This window comes from Anopheles coluzzii, chromosome X, assembly GCF_943734685.1.
Source record: "Anopheles coluzzii chromosome X, AcolN3, whole genome shotgun sequence".
Classification (NCBI taxonomy): Eukaryota; Metazoa; Arthropoda; class Insecta; order Diptera; family Culicidae; genus Anopheles; species Anopheles coluzzii.
In genome coordinates, this window is record NC_064669.1 from 11,633,032 (window position 1) to 11,658,593 (window position 25,562).

At 40.2% G+C, this 25,562-nt stretch overlaps 1 protein-coding gene across 3 annotated transcripts; it reads right to left on the minus strand.

Moving 5' to 3' along the window:
* Window positions 1–1,931: 1,931 nt before the first annotated feature.
* LOC120947566 (ribonuclease P protein subunit p40-like) lies at window positions 1,932–25,014 on the minus strand. Of its 3 annotated transcripts, none has more exons than XM_040363006.2 (5): window positions 24,740–25,014; window positions 24,521–24,671; window positions 24,274–24,435; window positions 23,557–23,829; window positions 1,932–2,178 (listed from the first exon to the last, which is right to left on the minus strand). In XM_040363006.2, exons 1-5 carry the CDS (start codon window positions 24,869–24,871, stop codon window positions 2,036–2,038), a joined length of 861 nt encoding a protein of 286 aa, XP_040218940.2. In that variant the 5' UTR covers window positions 24,872–25,014; the 3' UTR covers window positions 1,932–2,035. The 3 variants fall into 3 exon arrangements, with proteins under 3 accessions (XP_040218940.2, XP_040218931.2, XP_049462009.1); XM_040362997.2 differs by having other exon boundaries at window positions 23,347–23,829; window positions 24,740–25,012; XM_049606052.1 differs by lacking the exon at window positions 1,932–2,178 and having other exon boundaries at window positions 22,905–23,829; window positions 24,740–24,996.
* Window positions 25,015–25,562: the final 548 nt, after the last annotated feature.

Below are 25,562 nucleotides of genomic sequence, written 5' to 3' on the forward strand. Positions count from 1 at the left end.
ATTTGAACAGGCAACCGATATTTTTTCTTAAAACCAGAACTTGTAGATTACAAACAGGAAGCATAAAATTCATACATCCTATAAACATGTTAACCCTTGAAAATGCTATTAACACCATTACACACTTTTCGTACGAAAACATTAATAACGAACTTAAAGAAATTGTCAGACTAAAAGTAAAATTATTGTACTCAACAATTAAAACCGCTTCCAACAATTAAAACCTAAACATAGAACAGCTAGAAGTCTAGAAATCTTAGGAACAGCTTGGAAATGGATAGGAGAAAGTCCTGACGCCGACGACCTCAGAATCATCAACACCACAATGAACGAGCTAACCGAGAACAACAACAAACAGTACCGAATCAACAAACAGTTCGATCACAGGCTACGAACCCTCACTGACACCATAAATCAATTGACAAAAGAACGAGAACAAGTAATGCTGAATGAACTAGAAACCATTAAAACCATAATGAACATCGATATCATCAACCAGAAAAAGCCAGATATCATCACCAGAATTTTTAGAAGAAATTCAAGAAGCAATCAGTTGGACTAAAGTATCAGTAGTTAGCAACAAGATTCTATCATCACCAGAGATAAACTCCATCAAAACCATACTAGAAGACCAAGGAGTAAAAGTCGAATTACCAGATGAAGCGCTAAAGCTAGTACAACCAATTATCGCGATCAACTCGAATTCGATACTCTACATACTGAAGATCCCTCAGCTAGCTGATGAAGAAGCAACAATGCTTGAAGTATTTCCTCTCAGTATCGATAACAGAATCATAGTAGAGACTCCGACGCACCTTATAAAAACACGGAACAAAGTGTTCAAACCAGCCAAACCTGATGAATACATCCAAAACCAATACAGGGAGTACATCGATAAATGCACATCCAATCTCATCCTAGGGAGAAAAAGCGATTGTTCTACTGCAAGAAAGAACAACACGACGATAAAGCTAATATCCGATGGACTTATCATTGTCGACAACGCAAAAGGAGCAGCCCTGAGTTCAAGCTGTGGACCCGATGATAAACTCGTCTCCGGAAATCTTCTGATACGCTTCAACGATTGCGAGGTAACGATAATGAATCAAACATTTTCTTCTAAGACTATCTCCAGCACAGTAGAGCCATATTGGGGAGCAGTATCCATCACCGAAGTCAGATGGCAACACCATAAACCGATGATAAGGCAAGACGCATTCGAGAACATTGGAACGATGCAGCATTCTTATCTCCAGCAGTTCAACAGCGCATGGAATTGGAGCCTACTTGGAGGAGTATTGGTCTCAACAATCTTCACGTTATCCCTGACGATCTTCGTTTTCACGTTCTACAAACGATCGATACGGACCATCGCAGACGTTCTACCGAAAATAGCGGACGCATGAGGACACGCTCTTCTTCACCCCCCCGAGGAGTTACGTAGACCGAATAGCTGAGTCCACGTAATAAGAAGCCAACACGTGGACACGCGCATCGAGCAACGACCGCATCACCGGAACACGCGCGCATAGCAACATGACGCGCATAGCAACGGGAACCGGCACGTGGACACGCGCATACCGGATATGCAGAGTCAGCAGCTATAGGGTAGAATCGAAGGCTAAGTGCATTGTAGAATTTAAGAAATAAGTTAGTTGTAATTTGGATCAGCTCAGTGTAAGAAGCGCTTGCGCTTAAGCAATAAAGTTTTTTTTTATGAAACGTGAAGCCTTGCACTTATAATTATATATATATATATATATATATATATATATATATATATATATATATATATATATATATATATATATATATATATATATATATATATTTTTTTTTTTTTTTTTTTTTTTTTTTTTTTTTTAAGGTGAAAAATCTTCAAAGTGGAAAAATATTTTCTTTCAAATTTGCTTTCAGAAGAAGAATATTATTTTTTTTTCAACGCATAATGTTATTTTATTTTCCTAATCCTCATAATGATCCAGGAAATCATTGAGTTGCCTTATCTCTTGGATTAATTCCTCTTCCTTGAGGACTACAGCTTTAGATTTCGGCTTCCAAGGTAAGCACATTCTGCTTTGCGTCTTAGATGCGCTTCCAGTCTATCAAACACCGTTTTTCTCCAGGCGTGCTGGTAAGACTTACCGCAAGCTACTAGGTTGAGATCGTAGTCGACGTCTGAAATGAGTTTATTTATTTATTTATTTATTTATTACGATACAAATATCTGCCTCAGAGGGCTAAATATAGGGAAACTTACTGACTAAAACTTAAAATTAAAGATAACAAACAAATACTTAAATCTAACTAGACAAACATATACTAGACAGCAAGCAATTTGTAACACAGCCAACACACGTAAAATGAAAGAATTAGGATGGGGAAACAAAAAGGGAGTCAAAGAACTGAAGGAAGAGGGGGCGAAGGGATTGAGGGGGAATATGAAAATAAAACACACCAGAGGCACTGTTGAAGCGATGGAGGGATCGAAAAAACGGATCATTGGTGCCATACAGCGTTCTTCTCGACGGGATTTGAAGGAAATCGCGGCGTCGAAGAAAGCGAGCAGGCGCGTACAGCGGTATTCTGTTAAGAAGTGAAGGACAATCAATCTCGTTCCGAAGCAAACCACTGATAAGCAAAGCTTGAGAAGCAGAGCGACGATCATGCAGTGTCATCAATCCAAACATACGGCATCGGACTTCATAAGGGGGAAGAGAAGCACCCGATTGTCCTAAAAGACGCCTAATGGCAATACGGGTAAATCTGCGTTGAACACTTTCAATCCTTTCAATCCATACCGAGCTGACGTAGACGTAGACGGCTTCGTGTGTTGGCCGGTAGGGCTGCTTCGCCTCGAACTCCTCCTCTGGGGTTGGGTTTGTGGTTTGCTCCACGGAGTCGATGGTCGAACTACGGAACTTTACTTGCGCGATGGATCGGATTCCAGGCGGCGTTAAACGCTGCGGGAGTATTTACCGATTAAGGTGCAAACTTGCACTTCTTCCGTAGAAGGGGTATTGCTGATCGGTCAACCGACTGAGCAGCTGATAACCAAACGTGGTTACCAATTGGGCAGAGCCTTCGGCGGCTTCTGCTAATGGGGAGAAACACTAAACACGAATGATCTACGTGTCGGAAACTAGTGAACTGTCTCACTGTTTCGAATAAGCTTTATTTATAACGCATTCTTAAACAGTGATGACACAATGTCTTTTTACACTTATTTTATGTTTACGACTAATATTGACCTACTTTCATTATGTGGTTGCTAACCTTCCTGTTTTGAGGTTTGTTCATCAAAATATAAAGTCAATGTCCGGTTGTTTGTTTGTCACTTGGTGTTATTGTTGCGCAATCGTTTTGCAGCCGTTCTGAGTTGCGAGGCGCGTTTCATGTTACCGTCGCGTTATGTTTTTATAAGTTGTCGGTTCGCGCTTCCTGTCCTACAGTTTGTGTGTGCTAAGCATTTATTGCATGGTAGGTTTTCTGTCTCACCTGATTTGATTGCTGGTCAATTTGAATGTGTTTTTAGTTGGATGGTTTCGGTTAGCAACGATTATGTTGAGGTGGCTTTTTGAGTTGGTTCAACTCTTAATGTTATGTCATCCGGTTTTTGGTTAGTAACGATTGTATAACTGCTTAGGTGGCTCTATAGGTTGGTTGAACTGTTAGCAGTAAATCTGCTACACAAGTGTTGTAACGCGTAACGGAAAAACACTACGAAGCTCCACAGTCGTAGCGTGAGTGAAAGAAAGCCATCTGACGACACACTCAAATCGGAGAACAGTCCCACGAAGGGTAAATCGTCAAATAACTATTACCTCGAAAATAGTTAAAAACGACTCCGAAGAAAACAGCTAGTGCAGATATGAGCTGATCTAAGCCGATTTACGATACAAATCGAGCATCGAACACCGCATCAAGAGATAGCGGAAGGACAAAAAGTCCTACAAAAGTGCAATCCGCACGACTCATGACTCACGACGAGAACGCAAATTCATCGCTGCAAGCAAGATTAAGATCATCGCAGATTCATTCGAAATAACTACGAGCCCGCTGCAAATTTCGCCTGGAGTAGGAAGCTCCTGTAACAACATCTTACAAGGGAACGCGTCCGCTGAATCACCGAAAGTCATTACAACAAAACAGGTATTCAAGTAAGCAAACTTGAATCCAGGTGAGTCGTTCCAATTATTAATCAATTAAAACTTACGAAATATTTCAACTCGGAAATCATTTGATTTGTCCAAAATGTCGAAATATTTCGTTTCAAATCCAAACGGCCGCTGCCGCCTGTGTACGGAACAGGATGGAGACGTGCGGCATATAATCGCTTGCACTGATTGCGAAAGACAATTCCATCTCGCTTGTGCAAAGTTGGATAAAAAACCTACGGATGTATGGTTCTGTATCCAATGCACTGTAATGCTGCTGGCGGATGTGTTGCTCCGTCGCAGCGCCCAACGCCGGTGCTTTACACCGAGTCGGGTATATTTTTCCTTCGTCGACCGGAGAGTGCCTCCGACTATTAAGAAACGAGCGATTCTGAGGTTTTGTGTTCGAATGCGCTTCCTTTATTTAGGTTTTCATCTCTTATATGCTATTTAGTTGCTGACCGCATATAGGTCAGCTAACTGTGACTATGACTATTTTGATAACAAGATGTATTTATACTTAATGCGACATGTGACATGTTTATGGTTTATGAATTGCGTAAAGTTACTTCCTCGTTTGAACCGTGAGAACGGTTGACTACCTGTTTATGTTTGTTGCTTTCTGAAGCGCGCGCTATCGCTTGAGGCGTGTTTTGCTTGAACTTTGTTTTAACTTGAGGTGTTTTATCTTGAAGTGTTTTACTTCGCTACATCCGCATAAATGCTTTTACTTCATAATGAGGTCGTACGCAACACACTGAGATTAGGAAAGAAAAACTTAATCTGCATTCTATTCGTCAAGAAAGTGCTAGCACCTCGGTTGACGAAAAGGAAGATTTGTTGGAAGTTGCCTTAGGCCAACTAGCCCTGAGTCAGGCAAATTCGAACAAACAAATGCAGGAACTGATGCAGGTTGTAGCGAATCTAATGGCCCAAAAGGAATCGTCTCATACTGAGACAATCTTAAGACGCCAGTCTTTAATGCCGCTACCTAAATTTGGAGGAAGTCCAAAGGAATGGGCATTTTTTTAAGAAAACGTTCGACGATACGAGCGAAGAGGGTAAATTCACCAATTTGGAAAATTGAACCCGTTTGAGACAATCCTTGTACGGCCCCGCGTTGGATAATGTACGGCAACTGATAATGGAATCGGAAAATGTCAAGGAAATCATGAAAAGCTTAGAAACGGCTTATGGTAGACCATCTTTGGTTTACTCAGAATTATTGACAGAATTGCACAAATTAAAAAAGGACTCGAAAACAATCGTGTCGGACATGGTAAAGGCACTAAACAATCTCGTGCTGGCAGCAAGGCTCATGAATATGCCTAGATACGTAGAGGACCATAGGTTAGTTATCGAGCTAACCGCGAAACTTCCTTACAACATCAAGATGGATCGCATGAAGTATTTAAATCAAGCAAAATCCGAGATGGACGTGCTGACTATAACTGACTTGACTGAATGGCTTAAGCCATATGCACTCGAGCAGGAAATGATGAACACGATGCACGCACAAGAGCATTCCGATAGAGGGAATCTTCACGTTCACAATTCGGGAAAAATGCAAAAAAACATTTTCTCCTAGAACGAGCGAAATCCTTGAGCGAAAGGGATCGCCTAATCCCGTACCACAAACGAGTGGACGTAAGGAACAGCCAAACAGGTTTAACAATAAACGTTGCCTAGTTTGAAATAAGGGACACGAGACAATAAAATGTTACGCTTTAGTTAACAAAGAGCCATCTGAAAGAATTAGAATAGCTCAAAATAAACGATTATGCATTGGCTGTGGAATAAATGGTTGCACAAACAAGCACCATCAAATGTTTCATGTATCGCAAGAGTCTCAAAATGAGTCTACACCAAATAAAAATAACACAGTTCTGCATGTAAACCAAAAAGGCAAAAAGGGAAAAAAGAAGATTCAAAACACAACAGTATCTTCTTCGACGCTTTTTCAAGTCCTACCGGTAACTCTAATTAACCAACATAGGAAAATTAAAACATACGCCTTTTTGGACCCAGGTTCGTCAGTAACACTGTTAGAAGAAGACGTTGCACGTCAGTTAGAACTAACAGGTCCTAACAAACCACTTGAAATGACTTGGACGCAAGGAACTTCATCTTTCCAAGAATCCAGTTGTTGCGGCAGCAACGGGTAGGTTGGTACGATTCAAAGTTTAACGAATATTTCATTTGCAACGGCTAAGTTTGGATAGAAATTCGAAGCTATTGTAACTTATCGTATGAGAACGAGATCGCTGGCCTAAATAAACATACATCTTGGGAACGGCCCGTTTCTTGAGTTCATCGATAAGCATAAGCCACTCGACCAACGCGTAGGGTAATAAAAATATCAAGTGTTTGTAGGATCAATCTAGAATGCGTGGAATTGAAGTATAAACAAAACACCATACGAAAACATAAAGATTATAAACAAATTGTTGCATGCATTGCCAAAAAGGGCCACGGTACTTTCGCACACTGGCACCAATACAATTAAACAACGTGTACGGACACGTTTAACACCATCAAAAATGTTAGTATATAAGAACCAATTTTGTCAAATAAACGTCAGATCTAATTTAGAAACGGAACGGAAAACGTCTCGATTTTCTTTGAACGTCTTGGCCTTTCCTAGGTTTTTCTTTAGGTCTCATCCGGGTCCCTCTGCCCCCATCCGAAAAGTTATTGAATGAATTGTGCCACTTTCGAAGCATAGGTTCCCACGAACCGCGAACACTAGCCGAAGGTTTAATTTACAATTTATTTTGGTAACTCCTTTCGGGCAGAAACCCATCTTTATATAAATTTGTTTTCGGTTGGATCTCAGGACACTGAAGGCCTTTCCTTCGCGTGGCCTGGCCCGAGTTCCGCCGTCAACACCAGTCGAGAAGTGAATTTGAGGATTAAAGGAACAACCAAAAAAGGGTTTAATGTAAAAAATGCAAGAACAATTAAAAATTTGCAATTGCCGCATCATTCATTAAATTATGAAGATTTGTGTGCAAAGCATCCGCATCTTAGAAATCTGCCGATTCAAAGCCATGAAAGGATCCGTCCTACAATAATGATTGGTCTGAATAATAGCCATTTGTTAATGGGGCTTGAAAGCAAAAGTCATAAAATCGACGAACCAATTGCAACGAAAACAAAATTAGGTTGGGTACTCTACGGACAAACAAATAATAAAGAAGACAATCATTGTTCCTTATTAACAGCATTAAAACGTCTTGACGACGATACTTTATACAAAATGATGGAATCGTGTTTTGGTCGATTAGAAAGAAATAATCAAAGTACAAAAACATCCAGCATTAAAAGGAATATACCTTCCGAGGAAAAAACCATAGTGTACGTAGGGCATCACAAAGAGAATATCATACAAAAGGTTAAAGAAAAGTCTGTCCTCAATGTACACGCTAAAGTACATCGTAAGACGAAGGCAAACGAAAACAAACAAACAACCGAACTCCCTATAATTCATGAAAATGAAGTACCAATGACGTCCGTTACCACTGAGCCAATCTCAAAACGAGGGCCGGAGCCTACGAATGTAGAAAATTTTCGTCAAGGAAACACTTTAAAATTTACGAAATCAAATTCCTTTACAATCATGATACTAACGTTTTTGTTTCTTACAGCTCAAGCACTTGGGAATTCAACAAAGGGATTAAAGGCTTATGACTGTGCTAATAACGAAGTAAATAGTTATGTACACATGCGCTACGCGCTATGATACAGGTGCTGAGTAAGAAAACGGTCGCAAGCGAGCCATCGATGTTACTCAACGCGCGGAGTCAGGTTCCAACGGGAACTCCACTGGAAGCAGGTTCCCACGATCAGGTGTGGTGTCGTATGTTCAGACGGACCGAGGCAACATGATCATCATAAACGTGGACGACAACGTGACCGGCAAACCTGGCAGCACCGAAAACACCAGCCTAGCTAAATACCACCGAATCCAGAAGTTAGCTTTAGTCTTAGTTTAGCAGTTCGCAAATAAAGATCCCCAGTAATATTTTTTTAAAACTTACTCCGGGCTATCGTAAACATAATTAAATATTACCAATTACTCCCTTATGGACGTAGCATCTGGTATCATACCAATGAAAGACATAACTACAAAAAATATTATCAATGCATTGTCATTATTAACGAATCAATTAAATATTGTAGCGTATTCTCGCACACACCAGATTACGAAAACGGCTATGCGTACATAGTAAAAGAATTGAAAACTGTAAAATTCTTAATCGATTAATGTAAAAGTTAGGGAATTGCGTCGCAATCACATGACCAGAGGGAAAGCGCTCATCGTTGGCAGCATCAAGGGTTCAGCATGCAGCGGCGAAACTTATCAACTCCGAGCTTCGACTGAGAAGATGAGCTAGTATACTACGAATACGAAATCGGGTTATACGATTACGTAATTACAGCGACCATCATGCGATCAGCTTGCACCACGCAGCGGCTCGTCTGTGCACATACGATGGGTTAGCGCTTGGCGCTTGGCAGACTACGGCTACTTCATTTGGAAATCAGCTTACAACGACAATGTAAGCGAAAAACTTTTGGATCATCTAAACAAAAATCAATTGTATTTCGAACACTCTATGGCGCATAAGAGAAAGCTAAATCTCTTCACATAATCTCTTGTCGAGGTTATTTTAACGACACTGCACAATGTGTATGCAACGGTAACCAATTCCGGCTACACGGCAGTACACAAAGTATAATAATTGCCATTCTTGTATATTAATCCATATACGAAAGCACACGATTGCTAAAATTGCCATTGAAATACTACGCCAGTTCTGTATTCATGGCTTAAAATAACAGAATGCTGCAATTCAAATAAACAAACAAATCACCTACAAAAATAACATCGACATTTGAGCGCCTTATAAACGATAATCGACATTTGAGTCAGAGTTCCGTTCGAAATCCGCTGCAATAAGTGGCACTTGACTTGCTCAAAAATCGAGCCATCGAAGTCACAGAAAACAACTCAACATACAATAAGAGATCCTCCTTTGAAGCGTTGAATAACGAATCAACTAGCATCCAAATGATCCACGTAGTCGTACCATCGAAACACAACTGAGTCGTACAACGAGATGACAACGCGTCCAGTTTCAGCTTCGCACCAGCTTCACTCCAGCGCATTTCCCCTCAACTCCCAAAATGATTGCATTTAATTAGGCAAATAATTAACACTATTACAATTTCATCTATTTCTTCCGAGTTTACGAGGGCCGGAATGTTGCAAACGCGACACCTTTATTTTCTGAATTTCATTTAAGTAAATTTCTCTTTACGCACGATCACCAGACGATTGCATTTTCAAACATAACCGATCGTATTTTCAAATTTAAAATGAGCAAACCGCTCAAAACGCTTTTTAACCTTTTCAAGTGCCCTGGCGACGTGCATCGGCGCGATAAACAGCATAAGTCTAGGAATATGTCACGCATCCAGTAGGGCCATCTGATTTTTGTGACTTGCATTTTTTAGCAGTCAATTACTTCAATTCATTTCGAACCTATAACGGTTAACTTACTATTACAGCATGCACGTGTGTCAAGCTAGACCAATTCCGAGAAGCGTAGAAAAATTCTACATCCATTTTTCTCACGGCCATAAAATTGTTAAACCTAAAGCACTCAAACGTAGATGCGTTAATAACATTAACCAGATCATGAATTCGAAAGCAATAAGTTCAAGTATTTGTCAATGATGCGATACATTCGGAACATGCACCACCGAATTCAAGTGTTAGGTACAGTTACGCCAAAAAGGGAAAACCACAACGCCTGCAATCAATGCAACAATTTGTTCTCACCAGAGAAAGCAATAAAAAAGGGATCACATTTCCTTCAGGATAATGCTTGACATAAAACAGAACCAGAAAAGGCTAGCGACACAAACATATGCGTAAAAGGAAGATAAAATAACCTTCCCACAATAGAAGAATAGTATATAAGAATTCATTTTGAGTCTCAATAAACACTTGCTATTTAGATCTAAAAGAGAAAAGATCTGTGTGTCAGTGTCGGAAGTTCTTTTTTTCCTTGTCTTCAAAAGGTGGTACTGCCAGCGCGTTGGCAACGGACTCGATCTATCGTCTGATCGAGCCAAAAAAGGTTTTGTAAACGCCTCGAAGTTTTACAGTCACCGTCATCGAGAACACATAGCAACGTACAAGCGCGGTGACGAAGACACCCATTTGAAACCTTCTTGTGCAATACATTAAAACTGCAGCATAAGCACGCAGCGACAAAAACACCTCACATCCTCCCAGACACACCTCACGGAAACCAGAAGTTCATTAGCACAGAGCAGATTCGTTCGGGCTGCCAAGAGAGGACGTTACACTTCCTAAAAATCTTCGCCTACCCAAATTAGTTCGCGTTTCCAGTAAGAGGACCCCCTTTCTGGGTTTCTATGATCGCCTGGACGATCAACCGCCGGGTTTCGATCAAACGCCGTCGCGTATGTTCGATCACATTACATGGCGACCGTGACAATAATCTGCAATCGACGAGCTATCTGATATTAAGTAAAATGAAGTTAAATGTGAGACGTACAACGGTAAAAGCGCAAGTGACATGCTAAACGCGCCGGAAGTCATCTGAGCAGTGCCCGTAGACACATGAACGAAAAATGTAAAATGTGCATTTATTTTACGGAGAATTAATCAGTGTGTACGATTACGTAGCCACGGCGGACATCGAAAACGACCAGGTAACGCAGCGTAACGGGATCATCTGTAAATACACGACGAGTTGGTGTTTGGATGCGGAAGACGGCTACCTTACGTGGAGTGTCGACTTGTCGAGACAATGCGAGCGCAACGACTTTGAAATCATCTACGAAGGTACGGTAAACAAAACCTTTGACAACAGTAATAATTCCAAATCACGGGCTAATGCGGTATACACACTAATATCAAAAGAAAACATGTTTTCGATAAGAGCTCTGGATGCTACACAAATATGCGGTTTCAACAGCTACATAACCGACCACCCGAAGATGTTTATCCTCGAACTGAATGGGTATCAATCACCATTCAAACGCAGGGCTGTCGATGGAAGAAATCTCGACTTGTTTACATATTTCAACTCGAAAATCACGCTATTAGAAAACTATCTCGGCCAAAAGTTGAACGACGTGTACACTACAGTAATGACCGAAATGTGCAAACTAGATAAAGCGCTTTTAGAGACCAAATTAACACTTGCTCGTTTGAACCCAAGCGAAGCGAAAGCGCAGCAGAAGTACTACGAAAACATACATATGAAAGCAAGGAAGATTGCTATCAAGAAATTCCAGTAAAGTACAACAATCGCTCTATGTTTATGGCCCCAGTTACACGAATGCTACAACTAAGAGGCACGCAAATAGATTGCACGCCATTGCTACCAGCAAAATTTACCCTAGGTGGAAGATGGTATACAACTGATCATCGCCTGCGAGAAACTACCGCACCACAACAACTTACAATCTTGAACTGAACGTCTCTCCCGAACTCACCGTTCCGCGGCTTAAAAGAAAAAAATAAATCGAATTCTACCAAAACGTAGTTCGCAAAGCGTGTTGCGTATCTCTTTAAAAAATTAGGGACCACTTTTGTGGCGCCCCTAAAGTACTGTTACAACAGCAACGTGAAAATAAATCGTGCGCCCACAATGAAGTGCATTTAAAACAAAAACGTGAACAAACTGGAGTTCATTTTAATTTTTTCTATCGTGCAGCAATCCGAAAAATTAAATACATAAAACACAGTCACAGTCGCTTACGACGCAATGCGGATGCGCGTGCGCTGAACAAGCAGAATGGACACACCGTGTGACGCAGACAAATTAGTTAATAAATAAAACCAGTTCTCAACTAACAGCCAAACCAATCGGTAGACCTTTTTTAAAAACAGGCACTCCATCGGGAAACTGTAACTTGCATTCGTGATAAAATGTGTACTAATTGTGGTATAGACAACAACCAACAACAGTACCCAGAATTGCCGCTTTACGCCGCAATGTATCATTCATGGTTGCAACAAACAAAGACCTAAACATTGTTTGTTGTTAAGATCTGATTTGTTGAATGTGTTATAAATGTGTTGCAATAGTGCGATTTGGCTTTCCAAAGTGTGTTACCATGTGTGTAACCAGCTAATAGTGTGGTTTATAATAAGATCTGTATAGTAGACATGCTACAAAAGGAACAATCTCTATTATCAAATTATACCAGTCGTTTTGAATAATGGCTGCAAAACAGTTAAAAACGTTCGCATTTATTGATCCAGGCTCCTCAACTAGTCTTATTCTAGAAAACGCCAGAAACGAACTTAGAACTCAGAAATAGTAAGAAATAGAACGGTTCTCGTTACAATAGAAGGAACTAACAAGAAGAAGTTTAATATGAAAGGTTGTATATCTTCCGAAGTGTGAAGGAACTCGATCTCACCGTGCGAAGTTTAAACGCCTTACAATTGAAGAAACAATTTAAACATCTGAAAGACATTTACGTCTCTAGTTATATCAATGCAAAACCATCTGAACTCTTAGGACTACCCTCCTTTATTTGCCGAACCGAACCGAACCAATTGCTCACGAAACCAGACTTGGTAAGGGTAGTGTTCGGCGGTTCCAACTCCCTAAGAAGCTCAGAAAGCTAATGAATGAGCACGATTCAACATAGCAGGATGTAACCATAACTAGGGAGCACCAGCTTCGCTACTTCGTTAGAACAGGGTAAATCAATGTAATTGTTTTGTAACAAAACAAACAGGTAAAAGGATCGCGGTAAAAAAAACTTCATGCGAAACAAAGAATAAGGCGAGGGAACATTTACATCCTCGGTCCTCGCGGAAAAGAAAGTAGGCAAGCGATCCAGGCAAAGATAGCGAAAAGCGTACCCCGGAAAATCGGGTTTACCTAGAAAGTAAAATAGATTATAAGACATTTTTTCATTGTTAATAAACGACTTACAATCTTGAACTGAACGAGAACAGTCGCGTCCGCGTTTATTTTCCTTTCACTAGATCAAACACATCTTTGTTAAAAACACGTCTTCGTGTAGAATTCACTCATGTGATTTATAGCGACAGACAATAAATTCGAGATCAATCAAAAAAAGCTTACAACTTCAACGTGTTCGGTTTGTTGTTGGATATCACAAATGTATATACGGTTTATTTACCGCATCGAGAATTAGGGCATCGATATGCGGATCATTGCATATGAATATCAATATTGTGGACCAACCCATCACAGCAAGCGTTGACAACAAGAATTGAAAATAAACAGACGGGCACTTGGTTCCCTGCAAACGAGTTTCTAGTCCACCTCTTTCAAGTAAAACGAAGGAAAAATCTTGCGCAAGCAGCTACTCCCAAAGATTTCAAGGCAGCATACGCTTTCGTATGTAAGTTTAGATGTTCTGAAAATGTCGTTAATGTGACGAACCGATGACAATTTCGATTCCCACAACAAAATGCAACTTTGGCAAAACGGCTTCGGGTATCTCACCTGATGTGAAACTAATGAAACTAATAAATAGAACACATCGTGTCCGGAAGTAGGACAGTGATGAATGAAGAAACAAACTAAAAGGTTATGTTCAGTGTTGACTATCCATAATATCACAAAGGTGTTTCTAAGATATTACATGGCGACCGTGACAGTGTGTCCGCGTGAACGTGACTTCGTCAGACATTGAAACCCGAGTGCACCGAGGTTACATGGTTATTACATGGTTATTATTATTACGCAAAGTGAATTAAATGTGCATAATGAGTGACTCTATCGAGGCAGATCTAGTGAAAAGTATCAATTGGGTACTTTATATCGTACAGAATAGAATTGATAATTCCCAGATCGAAGAGTATATTAAAGAAGAGCTCCATGATACGGCGATTTCAATTCTAATAGGCTCAATGGAAAATAACTTGGCACTAGAAGAAGTGCAACACCATTTAGTGCGAGCTCACTTACTGTGGTCAAGTGTTGTTAAATTGATCAAAGGTAACGCAAATAACATGTCAATGGAATAATAATAATAATAATTATATTTAAAAAAAAACGAAAACAAAAAACCAAACAGCAATATAGATACCAATCGATCATAAGTGTGTGAACAAAACGACATGTAAAAAGTTAGTTTATGAAAATGGCGCACCCAGAAATGGAGGACCATATTAACGAACTACTGGTAAGAATCAGTGAAATAAGTGACGCGAGTGAAAAAGAGCGGTGGCAACGGTATTTATCAGATTTTAATATAGAAGAAGCTAATATGGACATCATCCAAGAAATAAGTATGGCAATAAACTTTTACATCGATGTAGAAACACTGTGATGAAATCAAAAACAGTGATTGTGTCAGAAAACGATTCCTTGACGTTAAAAATGTGTCGGTCTTACAACAGGCACACCGTCGTAACAGGTGATGCCCAAGATAACGTAATAAACACCCTTGAAAAACACAACCTTGATCACGAAGAGCATGATTGGAAGCTCTGGTTAATACTTGCACTCGTTGTCGTCAAGCTTATAATAATACTCTGAAAAGAGTACAAGGCAGCAATGAGAAGGCAAGCAATCCGTGCAGTGAATCAAAGAGCAAGCACGCAAAACATTTAAAGATCAAAAACGAAAAAATTGGTTTGATGAAAAGTGACTATCATTACAGTGATAAGTGACAAATATGCTGAAACAATTCCCGACTGCAACGGAAGTTATGGAACCATGCCCGACTGCAATGTAAGTTATAAAACCATTCCCGACTGCAACGGAAGTCTAAGAAGCATTCCTGACTACATCGAAGTATAACAAAAGTACTGTTAGTCCAATATTTTGTTTATAAAATGTATATAAATATAAAAATACCTCAATATATAATTATGTTACAGAATGTTGCACAAGCTGAATATAATCTGATACTCTTGGAATATTAACAGCCAACATAGTACACTGTGGGGAAAGCAGCCAACGGGAGCAACTCTTAGAGGACCACCTCTTGCCTTGCAGTCGTAGGAGTTTGGTTTAGATAAATAAAAGTGTAATATAGTGTAGTAAAAGTGTAAAAGTGTAGTGTAATTAAAATAAAACATTGTGATTGTGTTTTAATTATTAATTTTAAACCAATCCACAATTATATAGTAATATCCACGTGCGGTGTCGTATTGATGGACCGTCCGGTATGCAGACGACACCATACAGACGAGACGAAAATGATCACATCAGGTGGTTGGCAACGTGACCGGCAGCCGTAGAACATCTACCAGCACCGAGACATCAATCTAGCAAATGAGTTTTAGTCCAGCCTTTCAAAAATAAAGATCCCAAGTTTAGTTTACCTTTTTTTAAACTAACTCAAACTTAACTAACTTAAACTTACTCAAGGCAATCACACACATTTAATTTAATTTAATAGACACAAATTAATAAGTAGTAATACTAAAATGAGTGACAAATGTACTCAGCTCAATTGTCATCAATGCTAGGTGCAGTAGTGTGTGTCGTTATGTCGTTATCAGTGAAGTGGTTGTTTGTGAGTGGAAATTTCCATGGCGTGGTGTTTGTTATCAGTTCAAGTGTTTATTGTTTATTGGTACGTGATCGAAGTAATCGCACAGCAAACGGTATATAAAGTAGCACGGGAGCTGTATAAATTAATGCGAATCATGGAAGGGTCTCAGTATCATAACGAAAGTTCTAACGACGACGTCGTGGAGCACAGTGAAGAGATTGTGATTAGTGACAAAGTGTTACGTTTGTTTCTTCAAATATGGATTTGGCTAGGGAAGAATCTGGAGATGATGAGCGGCTGGACAGCCCACGAGGATTCGGAAGCGGAGACTTCGGAACCAGCGACCTTGACGACGATGACATCGAAGTATCCGGCGATTCCGGAGAACCTGGGGGAACATTGGAAGATAGTCAACATGATAGTGTCCGAGATGAGTTTCCGGGAGAGCGTAACCATTTCAAAAGAGGACTTGAACTCCTTGCTAGTAGACCTGATTGCAAATACCGGTATTACCATGCCGGTATTTTCAAGTTTACCGACGTTAATGGACCTAAAGAACTACTTGCACTCATCAAAAAGGCGAATCGAGACATACGTCTCTTGTATGTCTGGCTCGACAGAAACCACCTGCATGTCGTCCACGACTGCGCATATTCCAACAGTTCGTGCAGGTGTTTCAGCCTTAAACCTACTGGAAGAAAGTCTCGGCGTCGTCAATTCAGAGAGTCAGCTCAAAATGAAAAAGAATTGTCATCATCCGAAATTAGGGAAGAAATAGAATTATGTAAAAAATAAAAATAGAAAGATAGAAGAAAGGAGAAATAAAAAAGATACACTGCCTAACAAACTAGAGCAGTCTAAATCAATTTATAAAAATATAACTGACAAATTGGCAATTTATGAGCATGCGATTTCAAGCGAAGAAATAAGATTTTTCCTTAACTGCTCAAGGAATATTTTTGGAGAAATCTACACACTCATAGCAACAAAATTAGAACTAGCTCATCAACACAAAATTAGTTTGCCAGTTATTGTATATGCATTAAAATTCACACGAAAATTGAAGGAGAAAATTAATACCGCGAAGATGGTCAATGTAGACATTAAATTAGGAACAACCCTCATACCGATGTATGACGGATCCCCAGAAACACTGCATTCTTTCATCGACGCAACAGAACTATTTAATTCTATCACTAACGGTTAGGTACGGGTACGGTTAGGCAAATAGTAAATAATAACCAACACCTCTCCGAAATCATAACAACGCTCAAGCAACATTGCGTATCCACGGTCACGACTGGCCACTTTATTTCAAACCTTAAATCACTACAATCGAAAGGGGACGTATTCGAACTTTGCGACAATCGTGAGAACGGACCGATGCAACCAGCAACCAGCGGTCTAGTTAGAACATTAGCTTGATAGGTTTAGGCAGTCGAAGTTTAGAATCAGTCAGATATAGTTCAGTTTTTAGCATTAGTCAGGAGTAATCCTGTTGGTATAGATAAAAATCTTTTTTTTATGACCAACCGGTCAAGATAAAGATTAACTGGTGTAATTCAACCCTCAGCAATTCCATACTCTTCACCAATTTGGATTGTACCAAACCAAATTAGACGCTTCTGATAAAAAGAAAATCAGAATCATTATCGATTATCGCAAATTTAACGAAAAAACTGTAAATTTCCAGTTGATAGCCGATAAGGCGGATTAGAGATGGAATTAGAAACACTGCTGAAGGAGTTGCAAGTGCTTGAACTTCGTCAGAAAATCGCTATGCGGAAGACTTCTAACAGCGCCACCTCGGCACGTGTCAGAATAAAATAACCAGAACCCAACCATCGAGCAAGAGCTAAGCACAGCGATGAGCGAGTTCAAGAAAGCTAGAATGCTTCCGCGGTAGGCGTATGCCAATTTTCAGATACTCAGCACTCGTTAATAGTCATATTGCAACAGTAAACCAAGAACAATGTGCAATACCTCACAATAAATTGCGACAGTAAACCAAAAGCAGAAAAAGCATATAAAAACTGGGGTACCCATTATTTTCAACATGCAACAATCCGAAAAAATATGTATGAAATAATAAAAAATAATAATAATCATAATAAACTGATGACATCGCTGAAATTTACATCAAGCACTAAGTATGTACCAAACACCGATAGAACACCAAGTACCGGTATAGATTCAGCGTAGCATCATCATCAGCAGCAACAAAATGCACGCCGCATATCCCATTAAGGTATTGTAGGTATTGACCACGGAGGATAAAGGATGCGCTCCTAAGAGCTATAACATCCCCTCCCCCTAGACCCCTCGCGGGGCACGGGGAAAGGGGCAGGAAGAGGGTTGGGGAATATGTAAATATTGTAAATTTACTGAAATAAACTAACCCGCTTGTTAAAAAAAAGCAGGACCCCAGTAGTTAGAAGTAATAAAAAGGAACCCCTGCCGTAGCTGCCCAACTTTCCCCCGCTGAGAAGGTCATCGATGGAAATCAGCTCAACATTACTTTTACTTCTTTCATTATGTTACCTCAACGGACAAAATATATCTATAGACAAAGTAAACCATCCGATAATAGGAATTGATGCGGGGCCTGCAATAATTAAAAATTATAGTTATCATTATGTTCGTCATTTAAATATCACCGCCTACAAAGATTATATTCAGACAATAAGGTACAATTTCGATAAAATATAGCCCCATGTCAGTTTACACCGATAATTAAAAATCAATCAGATCATTTGAATACCCTCCTTAGAAAGCTCTCTCCAGTCAATCGATTTAAACGTTGGGATTCCGTCGGTACTGTTTGGAAGTATATAGCAGGGAAACCAGCTGCTAATGACTTAAGAATAATAAACAGCACTTTAAACGACAGTTTAAAAACAAAATCAAGGAGTTAGCTTTTAGCCAAGGTCATAGAGCAATCATCATCCGTAGAAACCCATTCAATTACTATATAGATAAGTGCACAGGTGCTAAGTAAGCAAACGGTCCCAAGCGAGCCGTTGATGTCGCTCCACGCGCGGAGTCAGGTTCCAACGGGAACTCCACTGGAAGCGGGAGTTGAGAGTTAGTCTTTGTCCAGCAGTTCAGAAATAAAGATTCCCAGTTTTTTTTAAACTTACTCCGGACTGTCGTATACATAATTATTTATATCGTTAATAGTCATATTGCAACAGTAAACCAAGAACAATGTGCAATATCCCACAATAAATTGCGACAGGAAACCAAAAGCATAAAGAGCATATAAAAACTGGTGTACCCATTATTTTTAACATGCAACAATCCGAAAAAATATGAATTTAATAATATAATATAAAATAATTTAAAAAAAAATAATAATAATGATATCGTTGAAATTTACATCAAGCACGTGAACAAATTGCTCCATTACACCAAAACGTGTTCAACCTGGAACAGCGAGGAGAGCATTTATAACACGGAAGAAGAGGAGTACCACGCTAGGCGTGGATTTGTCCCGGATTTGCCATAAAATGGGTTATTTTATGGTTTGATACAATATAGATGCGGTTCTGAGCTTGGGTGGGTCATTTCAAAGCTGGAATGCAAAAATTGTGGCTTATTTTGCAATAGAAATGAAATGATAGAAGGATGTGAAAGTAGCATCATAACATTCAGTAGCATATCCCAACAACACCTCGGTATCTTATCCCATTGCCACCAAGACAATGTCAACCCATAAATAGACCTCAAATGATGCTAAACCAACAAAAACAATTTGCTCAACCTAGACCTTTCCCTCAACAAAATATGCAAAATTATAACCGCCCAGCAGAACAAATATTATAGGCTCTGCGCATTAACAACATTAAGGGATAATACTAAGGAAATATACGACGGAATACAAGAACTTTTACGAAAGTACGAATCGTCTATTAAAGATGAAATATTAACAACGCTAGTTAAAAAGAGTAGACACCTTTTGTGCTTTTGTGCTCCCGAATAATCTCTCGCAAAACCAGTTTTCGTTTTATCGCGCACGTTTCTCTGCCTCTTCTTCGATTATGTCGGGGGAGGGGGGGGAAACACGCGAAACGTGGAAGAAACAATTATAGTGATAGTGAATCGGACTCGGGCATGTCGAAGCGCTCCGTGCGGCGGGTATGCCCGACTGCCGATAACGATGCATTAGCACAAAGATTGTCTAATGAAAACGATAGCATCAACGATACCAGCTCCTCCAACACCATGGAACAGGAGGAAATTTCCCAGGAATTTACCACAGTAAATCGAAAGAAAGGCTCCGCTCGTCAGTTGTCTACTCGAAAAACATCCGCCGGTCCGCCGGCTAACCCACCCGCAGCACCTGCCACACCGCTGGCAGGTCGAAAAGCTAATCCGACTTCGGAGTTGAATTTCAAGCCGCCACCAATTGTGGTTAAAACAATACCTGTTGCTGAACTTCGACCGGAGTTACAGTCACGAGGATTCACGCCCCAATTCCAACTCAGCGACATTGGCACCATCCATTGTCACTCGCTCCAGGGCTGAATATGATGGCGTAGTAAAATACATGCATGAGCAAAAAGCGGAATTCTTTAGCCATGATGCGAAACAAGACCGCCCGTTGAAGGCTGTGCTGCGCGGACTCCCAGAAATGGATATCTCCGAAAAAGTGGAGGAACTTCGGGGACGCTACCAACTCGAAGTTTTGAAGGGCTTGAAAATTAAACAGCGCATCGATACAATACACTCCAGATTATATCTAGTACACTTCAAACGTGGGACTTGCTCCCTGAAAAAGCTAGAGGCGGCCCGAACCATACAGCAAGTCATCATACGGTGGGAGGCATATCGTGGTGGTAAGAAGGGTCCAACGCAATGCCATCGATGCCAAGACTTCGGCCATGGTACGCGCCACTGCAACATCCAACCACGTTGCGCTCGTTGTGCGGGTCAACACATTACAGACGCCTGTTCAACCAAGGACCAAAATGAGGCGATGAAATGCTCGAACTGCTCGGGTCCTCATGGCGGTGATGATCCAACCTCCCCTCCGAACAAAATATGTAGAAGTTAGGCAACAGGCCTCACGTCGACAGGCAAAACACCAACATCTGCCGAACCCGGTAACATCGTCAGATCCCTCCGAGGCCGTTAACAACAGCTCCACCGTTGATGCGTCCCCCCTTCCCCTCTTTTCACCAGATTCCATAGATTCAGCCATTAAAACCCCACTCGCCAGACTTTTGGAAAATGGCGAAAATTCTAAAAGACAAACCCCGGCCGATTCCTCCATTAAAGAGCAACCTACCACCGCTAGTAGTCATTACGCCCATCGAAAAGTCCAATGCACTTGCTAATCAATTTGCTGAGGCATATTGCCTTGGTCTTACAATGACTAGCCCTCACGATGTGGAAGTGTCAGGAGGAGGAGGAGATTTAAATTGCAACGCAATATTTCATTTGCAACGGCTAAGCATGGGTAAAAATTCGAAGCTATTGTAACTTATCGTATGAGAACGAGATCGCTGGCCTAAATAAACATACAATTTGGGAACAGCCCGTTTCTTGAGCTCATCGATAAGCATAAGCCACTCGAACAACGTGTAGGGTAATAAAAATATTTTAGAGCTGGTGCATCCGGTAGGCAGACAGAAATTAGGAGAAAAATGCATGAAGGACGAAAAACATGCATATGTGCATGTAACGAATTCTTTCAGTTATCTACCCAAAACGAGGAGGTCATAAAATTTCAAGTTAGTTTAGGATCAATCTAGAATGCGTGGAATTGAAGTATAAACAAAACACCATACGAAAACATAAAGCACACTGGCACCAATACAATTAAACAACGTGTACGGACACGTTTAACACCATCAAAAATGTTAGTATATAAGAACCAATTTTGTCAAATAAACGTCAGATCTAATTTAGAAACTGAACGGAAAACGTCTCGATTTTTTTTGAACGTCTTGACCTTTACCAAGGTTTTTGCTTTAGGTCTCATCCGGGTCCCTCTGCCTCCATCCGAAAAGTTATTGAATGAATTGTGCCACTTTCGAAGCATAGGTTCCCACGAACCGCGAACACTAGCCGAAAGTTTAATGTACAATTTATTATGGTAACTCCTTTCGGGCAGAAACCCATCTTTTATATAAATTTGTTTTCGGTAGGAACTTAGGACACTGAAGGCCTTTCCTTCGCGTGGCCTGACCCGAGTTCCGCCGTCAACAATAAGAAATTCGGTTAACGATCTACAAATTATTCCGGCAGAACAGTTTGGATTTCGGCCCGGGCACTCTACAACACACCAACTGATACGACTGCAAAACACCATCCAGCAAAACAAAAGAGTGTAAGCAACCTTGAACCGGCTGCTTTGCTCTATCATTCAAAAAAGCTTTCACTTCAACGAGATCGGTTTGTTGTTGGATATCACAAATGAACGAAAATATTTATTATATACCACACTTTTCGGTAGTAAACTACAATAAACCTCATCCAAAACCAAGATTGGTTTGCGATGCAGCAACAATGAATGAAGGAATCTCCTTAAATTCACGCCTGGAATTCGCAGATACAGAACCTGCTTAAAACAATAATTTTTAGCTTTATTATTCGCTATTATCAACATCATTATGTTGATGACTATTTGGATAGGTTCAAAAATGTAGAAACGGCTTCTAAAACAATAGCAGCGGTTTGCAGGTTTGCGGTTTGGTTACACTGCTATTGTAACTCTGCCATTTTTTTTTTCTACGAAACTTTGTCACCAACTCTCGCACACTCGAACACAGCATATCTCGGAGAATAGACTATCAAATGATGCCTATTTGCAAATTACAGATAAAGAACAATCATACCATAAGAAAGACTATACGGCTACTTCGTAGAAGAAGAAAATATAAACAGTCACTTTGTTGGACAAGATGCACCGCCAGTTAGCACCCAGACTGCCAGCCAGACGAATCCAGCATGCATTGCAGAGCATCGGATGACACTGGAATGCAGTGCGCAGACAACACGGCGTGCGGAGCATCGGATGACACTGGACTGCAGCGTACGGAACGAGACACCAGGGCATGCGTGGTACCAACGTGACCGAGCTGCCGTGAGAACCAAAACGATCGCACGATCGCAGTCGCCTTTCGGCATCTTTAGCAATTCAGCAATTAGATAGAATTAGGCATGCTCAGGCTTAGTTAGACACAAAACAACCAGGACAAGGAATCCGCGTAACAGACGTGTGTCGAATTTTACGTTTTCAGCTAAAATACATTCGATTGCTCTTTATAATTGGTTTGAAATCAGTACTATTATACACTTTATCATTTAAATATCACGATTCGTGTAGAAAATTCTGATCTTTCTGGCTTTTAAGCGAATTTAGTTTTCTAGCTAAAATGTAATTTTTTGCACTCCATAGGACAATTCTTGAAGCAAATTGTACTGATTTGACAATTGATCAGTCAATTTTGGAAAATCGCGCATCTCAGAAACGTACTGTATCATATACATTTGCTCCAAAATATGCTTTGTTTCGTAATCACCATCGTATAAGCACTGTCCTGATTCAAAGACACTCCCTGATCACCGCGATAGATAAGGTCCACTGGGGTATGGGAGAAGCCTTGAACATGCATTCCCACCCACGGAATAGTATCACACTCACCAACCAACTCCACTAACCGCATGATACTGCCGTCTGCCTCCTCCGGCGTTATCACACCCTGGCGATGCAATATTGTAACGGTGTCTGTTTTTTTCTTGCACTCGTCGAGCCTGTAACTACTAACATATTCGATCGGAGCCGAGTTACAGTCCAGTGCAAGTACACCTATGTACTCTAGCAGTTGGTCTTGCCTGATGTATGCTTGCTCACCGTCCTTAAATGGGTTGCTGGTGTCGATCAGGGGAATGCATTCCTTGGTTCGTGTTATCTTTTTATAACCATCGGGCACATTTTCAACCTGCAGTCGGCACACTACTCGCAGATATTCGGCAATCGAGCTACCGTGCACTTGAGGATCGGGTACGTTGTTCTCCTTGGTAGTCGTACTTTTCGGAGGAATCCATCGTAGCGTTATATCGAACGCAAGGTTGACATGCCCCAGCTGCTCTCTACATTTTGGTGACTTCAAATCCAACTTGATTACTGTAAAAAAAAGATCGAAAGAAATATCATTCTTTTTCAGCTGTTTCGCTTGCATCAATGTGCACCGCTATTTGGGCGGGGCCCAGTAGTTATGAGGAATAATTGTTTTATATACTTTTAAAAGTAATTATGTGATTTCCATAAAAGCGCATCAAGCAGTAGAGCTTTACTCGTGACATCGTCTACTTGTTCTGTTGACAAAATCATTCAAAAAATTGTATTGCCGCAATTATCATCTTCGAGATTTGGTTTGGAGATAGTCGTGTCTGGATGGATTTTATTTACTAATGTTTAAGCACACACACATCGATCCGAATTTCTCGGCTCGAAATTTAAATAAATAAATCTGTATAGTAGCGACTAATTCGCGAAATAGCAATATTACAAGAACACAACAGATTTATGGTAGAATTGTAACTAAAATACCAAACAAAACATACTTACCGACCATATCTCCTCTTTTCGAAATAACACTACCATCAAGATTGCCTTTCACCATCTGATATGTTTCTCGACTGAGACTCATTTCCAATTCTCCCTGCGGTGTAATTACAAGGCAGCCGCCAGATTCCAAGTTGATGTTTGTGCTAACCGCATATAAAGTGCCTATAAGAAAAATGATTTTACCATTGGGTCGATTCAACTGTTTTCTAACGAAAATGCTCCTAATTCATCCATTTCGATCCAATACCTCGTTTAACAAATGCCTCCACGAACTCATTTTTCAGTAACTCTGTCAAGGGCAATTGCCGTACGCGAAAGAGTAAGCTGCTGTTCACAGATAGGTTGCTTTCCAATTCACGGAGGCAGTTCGGATTTTTCGCAGGTATCACAACTGAAATCTAAACCAATGAAACAACCTTTATATAGATCCGAACAGGGCTTGGGTGGTTTGATGTTAGCCTCTTACCATACGGATTGGCTGTAGTAAGGCAAGGATTTCCGTTCGCTGCTGGCACGTTTTCTGACACCAGTTCGGCTTCTCTATGTGTGTAATCTTGCACGCTGGGGTAGGAAACTTCCATATTTCTGGGCACAACATTCTGGTCCAAAACTAAGACAATACGAAATAAATTCGAACTGTTCAGCTGCCACGAGCTGCCGTTGTGCTTTTCCGGCTAACCTCAAATGAAAGCATAGCATTTGTTGACAGCAGTTTGGCCAAACTCGCTCAAGGTGTATACAGATAAGGTAAGCTTATACAAATGTATAAGACAAGGGATATATAAGCAAGATATCACGCATAGCGAATTCGAGCAGAATGTGAACCGAAATCGGTATAAAAATTAATTTGAAAGTGCAGTTTTTGCGTTTGGATGTTCTATGTGGAAATCAAGCCAAAAAGCAATGAATTTTATTTGTTGGTGGTTGTTTTTTTTTTTAAACCGGAAAATAGTTCCACTCAAACACTTTATAACCTTCAACTCTACGACCCGATACCCGCGGGTATTATTTAATTTTCAAACTTGAATAACTTTTTAGTTAAAAATGGTAGCTACTTAATTTTTTTAACGTATCATTAGCAAAATTAATTTTAATAAATGGCACATGATAAACTTATTTTTCAAAAAATCCTAAATATGTTTTTAATATTTTCTTTTGGTATCCCTTATCTCTAAAATCGGCATAACCGGGTATCCCATACATTTTGTATAGGAAGAAATAGCTTTTAATTTTAAAACTTTGATAACTTTTGATGTAATTAATATTAAAATTTAAAATTTGGTTTAAAG

What these genes read in the sequence shown, in the direction of transcription:
- LOC120947566 (XM_049606052.1), bottom strand. Translation starts at nt 24,871, where the DNA reads ATGTTGTGCCCAGAAATATGGAAGTTTCCTACCCCAGCGTGCAAGATT. An exon ending in TACTACAGCCAATCCGTATG is followed by an intron (nt 24,672 to 24,739) that starts GTAAGAGGCTAA and finishes TCATTGGTTTAG; the next exon opens with ATTTCAGTTGTGATACCTGC. An exon ending in GGAGGCATTTGTTAAACGAG is followed by an intron (nt 24,436 to 24,520) that starts GTATTGGATCGA and finishes TTTTTCTTATAG; the next exon opens with GCACTTTATATGCGGTTAGC.